The sequence below is a fragment of the Dreissena polymorpha genome, chromosome 2, assembly GCF_020536995.1.
Source record: "Dreissena polymorpha isolate Duluth1 chromosome 2, UMN_Dpol_1.0, whole genome shotgun sequence".
Lineage (NCBI taxonomy): Eukaryota > Metazoa > Mollusca > Bivalvia > Myida > Dreissenidae > Dreissena > Dreissena polymorpha.
Window position 1 is genome coordinate 80,507,367 of NC_068356.1, and position 9,240 is coordinate 80,516,606.

Here is a 9,240-nt window from a genome sequence, read left to right on the forward strand (position 1 = left end):
GGTATGCGTGAAATAATGTAATTCTACGTATTTATTTTCATAGTTATGTCATTTTGTAACCATTCACATTCGTCACTATTTGGAATTCCCGTTTCTAAAAATAGAACATTTTGGTAACAAGGGGGGGGGGCCACTCGTGATGTCAGCAATCGTTAAGGTTACAATATACTAAATAATCGAGTCATGAAGGGCTGTACTTTCTAAACAAATCATCATATTTTCCTCGAAGGCATGTTATACACTTTAGACTGTTGTTCTGGTTTTATCGTTTGGAGATATTGATAGTGTAAGCATAGGTGTTCACTACTAAATCCCCGAAATAGGATAAAGTTGGAGATTGAAGTAAAAAATGGCACTGCAAAAGGTTACAATCCACTAGAAAACGGCCGAAAAAAAGGCGCAAAAACAGTCGATTTTGATTTGAGTCGAATTATTTTTTGGTTTGAACATGACATATCTTTTTTATTGCTTAAATCGATTCATCTAAGAATGCCCGTCAAGAAAAGGTATGGTTATGGGGGTCTCTATGTGCAAAATGTTGTATTTATTTTCGCTCAAAGTTGTCGCTTTTACATCGAAACATATAAGGAAACTATTTAGTATATTTTGACCTAAACATTTACTTCAGCAGCAACTTACCCTGTATCTTGCAACTAGGCTTTCAGCGCCATCGGCGCTCTCGTTTTTATTATTCTCGCATAGATTCTCCATGGTTGCCATGTAAAACCATTACTGTCTATAAGTAGCGCGAACGTTTTGCAATTATTGGCAATTATGCATTATGCAGGAACACAATGTACACATTCAAATTCACAGTATATTAAATTTTTATATTGTAAAATGGTAAAATTAAACACAAATTTATGCAAAAAAATGCGTAAATTTTACATAATTTAAAACAAGCAGCAGTCAGAAACTCGCATGAAATACAAATAAAGTTAGTGTTTACTTTTTGGCATAATAAATTTGGCAATAACTTAAATGTAAAGTAGTACAAACAAAACGCCAAGTTCACTTGATTCAAAGACCGATTACAGATGGATGACTCATATCAGAGTTGTACAACTAAGGATACAAGTAAATATAAAGTGCAAATCATGAAATGTCATATTATGCAGATACATTTAATCAATTCGGATATAAACGTATCGATATCAGAAGTATCGGATGTTAAAAGTTTAAACCCTAAAAATAACTATTTACAAAACAGCGTAAAAGCTTACATAGTCTGACACAACAGTTTAAAATTTAAGAGACCTGTTCACATTTTCCAATTTTTTGTCGCATTAAAAGAATAACATGTTATACAAATGGCAGAAATAAAATGAGGAACATATACATTTAATGGGGAAAAAAACGTGTTATTTTTATAAGCAATAAGTATTTGGAAGTGATAAAATAACGAAGCGTAACTACCGAGAAATTATCGGAATATATGGAGTGTTTTGCCATTTTCGTTAAAAAAAAATTGTCAACACGTTAATGTTTTACATGAGCTTTATGGAACAAATACAAATATTGGAACACAACTGAAGGTAAATGAATATACATTTGATCCGGGCGAAGCTTGTGCAAATCCATGTGTTGCCAGCATTTAAAATAGGTTTTTCGTTAAAACTTGTTGGAATGTGCTTGGCTCCCTAGTCTCTTTATAAGTATATTAAGTTGAGGCGTTGAATGCCTAACTACAAACAATCCCTTAAATGTTCATGCAAACAAACGACAACATTCGTTTTGTGTTAAAAACACTATAACTTGCATCTTGGCATCAAATTGTGTGTTTTTTGTCGTACCTGATTCTGTTGTACCAAAATGATGACTATAGTTGATTGCGAGTGATATGAACTACCTCCAAAAATTGTCTAATATAACAACTTCCTGTTAACGTGAACATCTAGTTTTTAAACAATGAAGAAACGCCTACAAAAAAACAGCGCGTACAAAAACAAAGTTAAAAAAGCTACCATGAACCACGTATGAGAATGAATAATATATTAAACGAACGATAAGAATAGGCATTTTAAGCTGAATATTAAATGTAAAAATTTAAAACGTATATGAATTATGTAAAATATTCGCGCAATATGACATACTTAAAACAGTTGACTGAAATAACCTACTGTTGGCGTGATATAAATAATATTTTCACGCTGCGTTATTTCAGACATATATCTGTGCAGTGGTATGATAACATGTTATATACAACATCATCATGCCTACATATTACATCTCATGTTTTATACGACATTTAAAAAATACATATAAGTATATTTAAAACAGCATGTTCACAGAATACAGTAGACTATATAGGACATATAAGTTTGCAGATGATATTATCATCTAAAAATATCAACAAACTTTCCGACACCCATGAGCTACAGCTAGATATTGAAGTTCTGGTTGGTGGTTCCACCTTCAAAATGTAACATCCTCCGCGTTACGCAGACAGAAATCGTATAATCTTCCAATACAAACTACATGATCACATCCTTAAAAAATTAAACCACGGTAAATACGTTGGTCTAACACTCCAAAGTAACATCAAAATATATTAATAAATAGATAATACCTCAATCACACATAATGCAAACCAGACACTATGATTTCTTATCAATAACCTAAAAATTAACTTATTATTTAATCAAACGTCTAATATCATGCTTATAAAGCAAAAGTCAGGCATAAATTAGAAAACTCCACCACTATGTGGGACCTACATACGAAAGCTCAAACGAATCAACTGGAAAAAATGCAAATACGTGCAGTCAGATGTGTAGCACACAAACAGGGCAACTCAAGCTCAGTAACTAATATGCACGACACCCTGAATTTGCCCATACTTAAAACACGCAAATCAAAATGCCGTCTCATCGTGCTATATACAATTATCCAACAAGTAGTTGCCATTATTCCTACTCATAACCTACTTTCTTCTGTCGACCCCGACCTATACTCAATTGAAACCATTGCTTTAGACATATACAAACCTCTAAAGACTCATAAATTCTCATTCTACCCGAGAACAGTTCTCTAATGGAATTCACTACCTTCCCATAACCATGAGGCAGCCACTGTCGTAATTTTCAAAACCCTTAATCCTTTGTCTGTTATTGTCCACCCTATCGACTTGCAGTAACTTACAATGAAATAATTTTTAATTAACACATAACTGAGCTCTTTTGTGCAGTTTTCACCCCTTAACTAATTGGCGTCGGTAGAAAATCTTCTGTTTAAGAGTGTTGTAACGAAAGAAGAAGAACATGATCATGTCTAAAGAATACATATCATGTTATATACAACATCATCATGTCTAAATAAAACATATTAGTTAAATTTACAATGCCACGATGTCTAAAGAATATATATAAGGCCATAAACAAAATAATAATGTCTAAAGATTACATACGGTATACAATAACATAATGTCTATATAATATATAATCAGATTATATACAACATCTTGTCTTGACAAAAACATATCATGTTATATGCAACAACGCCATGTCTACAGAACGCATACTACGTTATCCACCAAACTTTATAAAGCACTACATTAAACAAACTATAAATCAAAACAATTTATTAAAGTGCTATTCACGGTTCACATTTCAGTCTGTATTTTAAACGAGGCGACACAGTCTATTGTAGCATGCAATAATCTATGCCATATATCGTGTTCAATCGCAAGTGGTCTTAATATTTAAACATCTATGTCAGTCATGTTTAGTTTTCGTTTTAAATTTTGCTGTCAATTTTTTCAAAGGACCTAATGAACACAATCTATGAAGTTTCATTTGAATAATACCCTTTTTATGGTGCAGCTGGTAATGATATTTGAAAAACGATATTTCTTCATCATCGACATCTTTTTCTGTTAAACTGTCAATGTCACCAAATGAAAAAGAATACAAAACAACACCTACGAATTTCCTTTCCTCCAGTGCTAGTTTAAGCACATTAAATTGTTCTTCCGTATGTTTCTCATAGCCGAACACCAGTCTTACCTCTAAAGGGTGACAGTATGTGGACAATTTGGATAGGAAAGCGCGCAGTTCCCCATCAGACGCAGTAAAAAAGGTATAATGCAGACGTCTTACTGTGTGTGGTAAGAGCATGTTGACAAACTTGTAAGATGCTATTCGTAATATTTCTAAACTGTTAAGTTCTTGGCACAGCTCCGATAATTTTTCACAGTTTTCTATTTTAGACACGCACAGGCTTTTTATATTCAATCCTCTCAAAGCTTCATAGAATTGAACAGAGTCTTCGGATGAATTCAAACTGACCTTGTTGTATATGTCGTCACGCATATATTCTGATTTCGAATTAGACAATGCTGAATCCATTTGTTCTTCATTGCTTGAGTCGAGACTACACTCAACAGATGATGTTATGGAACACTCATTTAGCGTACATGTAATAAAGCCGGTTTGATTTTGTTTGGTTAAAAAATGACGAATCACGTTTTTGGGAATTTTAACATTTTCTAGCGTGATATTCTCAATCGAATGCGGGAGTGCACGAAGTATCCTCGCAATGTCGCATTTACGTGCGCATTTAATTTGAATGCATTTCAGATTTATATGATCAGTCAGTGCAATTACATCGTACATATCTATTTCCGTTGTACTCTTTCCAAACCTAATCCTTAGGTGTTCAAGACAATGCTGAGAGGATGATAAGATGTCCTGCAGTTCTTTGTTTGTCAATCGAAAGTGCATGTTGGAAGTCAAATGTTGATCATTTATTTCCAATGACTTGACATTTGATTTGTTCCTTTGTAGGACACATTTTAATAAAGTGAAATAATGTAGATAGAAACACATCCGGTGACGAATGTAATTGGCTGTCTCTGAGTCCAGGCCAAACTGAAAATAGTTTAGCTTCAGTTGAATAAGATTTTGGTCTATGTGATTTGCCATTGCTTCTCTATATCCAGCTACAATCATTAAGTGAAATTGAATGCAACCATCTGCGGTTGGTTGCTCATTTAATAAGCATGATAGCTTATTAGCTGCTTGAATGTTAAGTCCGCATAGGAAAATGAATATCTCGGAAATGTCGAGAATATCATCCGGAAACTGTTTCAAATATCGCGCTATGAAATCATTAATTACGTTTTCGTTCCTTGCAATAAAATATGCCGCTAAAAATTCCCGAAAACTCCTCTGAGCGAACAAAAGCATAGGTGACTTATTGATCCTTATTAAAATTCCAGATTTCAATGCAAACTCAATGTCATCTCCATCCAAACATTGTCCTGAAAGCTGAGATGCGCTAAAAACGAAAGAGCTCTTTTTTTCTTCATTGAATGTCAATTGGAAAGCTAATTCGCTTAAACTATTTACTCGTTCTATATTTGATTGGATATGTCGCGTCTTTTCGAAGCATTTGACCGATGGCTTATCAAAAGAGCAAGGTGTGTTTTTCGCTTTTTTAAGCAGTCTGTCGAGAATTGTAGCATGTAATTCACAAACAGAGCCTCCAGAAAGTGTACCATCAAGCCAAGATTGAACGACGTGTGTCACAAATATTGGTTTTGACAATATCTCTTCAATTTCATTACTTTGTATATATTGTTTGAATTCCTCGTATTGCTCACTTTTACCGAGAGATTGCATATATTTATTGCACAGTTTAAATGGATCTTTTATCCCATCCATTAATAGAAGACTGTCGATTTTAGTCCCTCTAATTCGTTCCTTAGACAATTGACATGGGCGTACAGTTGATAAGACAGTACACTGATTGTGATTGGGATTCCTCTCAGGTTCTGGTTGTTTTTCTCTATGGCCATCAATGTCATCTTGTAGAATAAGACACGTCTCTGTGTCAAGAATTCTGTTAAGGAGTTTGTATGCTTTTATTCGTTCTGTTTCAATATAGATCACGTCGATAATGTGTTTCTTAATACTATTTGTAATGATGTGGTCAGCACCTAAGTCTCGTATAGGAAGAAAGAAAACAAAGGCGAAAGAATTCAGCGTTTCTATGTCAGTAAAATCAGTTAGTAGTTCGTAAGTCTTCGGTGTAAGTCGTTCGCTGGTCTTCGATGTTGACTTATATGTAATGCACCAGTCTAAAACTAACTTAGCAGTAAATGAGGATTTACCGACACAAGCCTCTCCTTGAATCACAATTTGTCGGTTTAATTTATTGTTTGTATAGATGAGGTCCTTGTAACATGTGATTTCAAGATTTTTTTCGTGTTCAATCCTCTGTACAAATGGTTGAAGGGTATCCGTTCCGTTGTGCCTTTGTATTTTGTAAATACGACGGTTGGCAAACAATTTCTCTATTCCTCGGCTTGGCTTTGATTCATTCATACTAAACGAGGATAAAGGCATATGTTTGAGTGAATCTTGGTAATGTTGTATCAACCTTCGGCGAAAATCTGCAAAAGATATTGACCAATTATTTGCATACATCTCTAATAAGTATTAATACATCATTATAGTGTAAATGCCTTTAAAAAATCTTTATGTTTCGTTTAAAACTGTATAATTTAATTTTAGTTTTAAGTCAATCATGTATTGCACTTTATGTTTTATGTAAGGTTCGTAAGGATGTCAGAAAATGTCCGTAATATTAGGTTCATTCATATGCGACCTCCTTCAGCGAAGATTTCAGTTGTGCCAAATAGGTCAATCGAGAAATAAATTTTATAGATTTGAAAACTTATCCACTGATATGAATAATCAAACATTATTTCTGTGTGCACATACACATGCAAGTTATTTTAAGTTAATTTAGATTAGACACTTTTGTGTCAAATAAAATGCTAAAATGTTACATATACTTTATTGAAACAAAGTGCTCACAGTTTTATATTCATATTGTGTCTAAGTGTGTTTAAAGGGAAATCGAGTGTACATATTGCATAATTTAACAAAAATGAGTAACATAATGTCTATTGAAGTCAAAATCGGTCGCATACTTTCACATTCATGTTTGTAGTTTGAATGGTCTTTTAAAGTCTCTGTTCTACTGAGATGACGGCTTTCAAAATCTTGTTTGGTGAGGTTTTCATGTTGCGTCGCACCTAAACGTGTTTGTGTGTACGCAGCTGCGTCAACATCGTACATTGCACCACTTGTAGAAATAAGAACATGCAACTGATCCAGAGAACGTTTCGCCTCTTTGGAAATTAATTCTAATTCTTCATTTGCCTTCCTCTTTATTCGCGCAATACTTTTTTCCGTAGCAGCTTGAATCTCATTTTGAGCCCTTTCTGCTTGTCTTGAAACCTGCTCACATGCAGCCTTAGCTTGCTGTTGCATCTGGATGTTTATTTCATTTAGTGTTTTTTCTTCTTTGTGCGAAAGTCTTTCCTCTGCTTTCTTTAAATTTATCAGAGATTTATGTGCATCTTTGAGAAGTTCAATTAATTCTTCTGTCGGTATAAAAGGCTGGTTATTCTGCAACTAAACACGGGCAAACGGTATTATAATGATTATTATTGTTTCAGTGTAAATGAACATTGTAGCAAAATACATTAAACAACATAAAAAAAAATCAAAATATTTTACAAACATGTATGCAATATACCCGGTTTCAACAGCACAATGCCTGCATAATACTTTCTGCTAATTCCTGTAAGACTTGAATGGAAACTTCTATGCGCGTGTAATTAAAAAGAACGCACGAACCAGTTCGTTATGTTATCTTTTTAAATTCACTTGTAAAAAACCGAGTATGATGGCAAATTTAACCAATTAAACCAGTTCAGTCATATCCATTAATTGCATTAAATATGACTTATCTTAAAGATTTTACATATAATTTTATACTGGTTTGTAAAGACAAAAGACGTCAACAATTCAGGTACCCTTGATTATCTGGTAATCCAATTGTTCCGCTATAGTTGTAACTTGTCAACAATTGCAAAAGCATCGAATAAACAAAATAAGTATAAGTATGTTTACATTAATCTGTGTAACAAACTACGGCTTCAATCTATAGTAACAAGCAAACATGCAACAACGACAGTTTTTTTATTACTTACACAAATCAATTTGCTTTTTGATACTTTTGCGTCGGGATCGTTTGCAAGGTACTTTTGGTCGGAGAGTAGCAACGTCAATTTATGGATATTTTTCTTCAGATTTAAATCTGTGACCTGGCAGTTGGACGTGTGGCGCACATCTCTACCTATTTGACGAGCCTTAATATACCGAAATAAAACAGGATAATGTATCATACACCTTAAAGTAATCTACTAAAATAAGTATTTCCACTATAACAAATACATGCTATTGGATATCAATTCTGAATTGAACAATGTAAAATCAGGTTCGGTATTCAAAGCTTTGAAAGCATAATACTTTTAACTGCTATTTGTCGCAAATATCTGTTGTAGACACCTCCACGTCAAACAATTCTTTCAATGCTTAGTAAATACACATTAATTTTGCAAATGAATATGTGTTGTTGTTGTTTTCAAAAAAGAGAAATCTTGGCATTTAATCATTGAAGATACAGTCGTCATAAAATAAATTCATTCACCTGAAAAACTTAATAAAAATGACATTTATTTTTTACTGAAAACAATTTAGTCTTCTTAAAATATAGACTTTTGACGCTTGCCGCAAACGGATTTAACCGACGTCAAGTTGTATGTACATGTTGATTTTCATTAATATCAGAGGCATAACGATCTTTCGTGAGCAAATAAAGGACTTGTATGCGAAAAAAAAATAAACAATATTTATTTTACCAATCTATGCGGCCTAAGTTATTCCAATTATATTAGCTTGATTAAGGAAAGAAATCTGGTCACGGCCAAAACCAGACCAATACAGAAATGCCGACACAAGGATGATTAGATGGCGCGGACTATTTGACTATGTGAAGCTGTAACGAATTTAGTACAATATATACACTCGAAATATTAACTTTGAATACATAAACACAAATAATTAAATAGTTAAATAACTGTTGATGTAACAAATGCACGTGCAAGAAATTGTTCATGAAACAATTTTAAAATTGACACAAATTAATAATCCATTTACAATTGTTTTTGTATTTTTAAAAGTTAAAATGTATATTTTGACGAATACTGCTTTTAACTTAATGGTATTATTTGACCCTGCAATTCGATTGCGTATTACTATTTATGTAAAATATATTTATTTTGTCAACAAACCTTCGTCAAAAGACATGCGGAGGCAGGAGGCGAGGGTGATATATTGAAGGAGAAATACTGTTCAAACCATTTGCAGTTCAGCATGATACTAA

The 9,240-nt window shown here is 33.3% G+C and overlaps 1 protein-coding gene across 4 annotated transcripts in view; it reads right to left on the reverse strand.

Annotated features, from left to right (window-relative positions):
* Positions 1 to 841: 841 nt before the first annotated feature.
* LOC127867759 (uncharacterized) overlaps positions 842 to 9,240 on the reverse strand; it is a 16,320-nt gene continuing 7,921 nt past the window's right edge. For all 4 annotated transcript variants that reach the window (XM_052409138.1, XM_052409137.1, XM_052409136.1 and 1 more), the window contains exons 2-5: positions 9,149 to 9,240; positions 8,006 to 8,164; positions 6,938 to 7,424; positions 842 to 6,394 (exon numbers count right to left, since the gene is read on the reverse strand). The exon at positions 9,149 to 9,240 is cut by the window's right edge. In XM_052409138.1, the coding sequence (XP_052265098.1) occupies positions 3,714 to 6,394; positions 6,938 to 7,424; positions 8,006 to 8,164; positions 9,149 to 9,240 (3,419 nt within the window). In that variant the 3' untranslated portion in view covers positions 842 to 3,713. The remainder of the gene's footprint in view (positions 6,395 to 6,937; positions 7,425 to 8,005; positions 8,165 to 9,148) is intronic.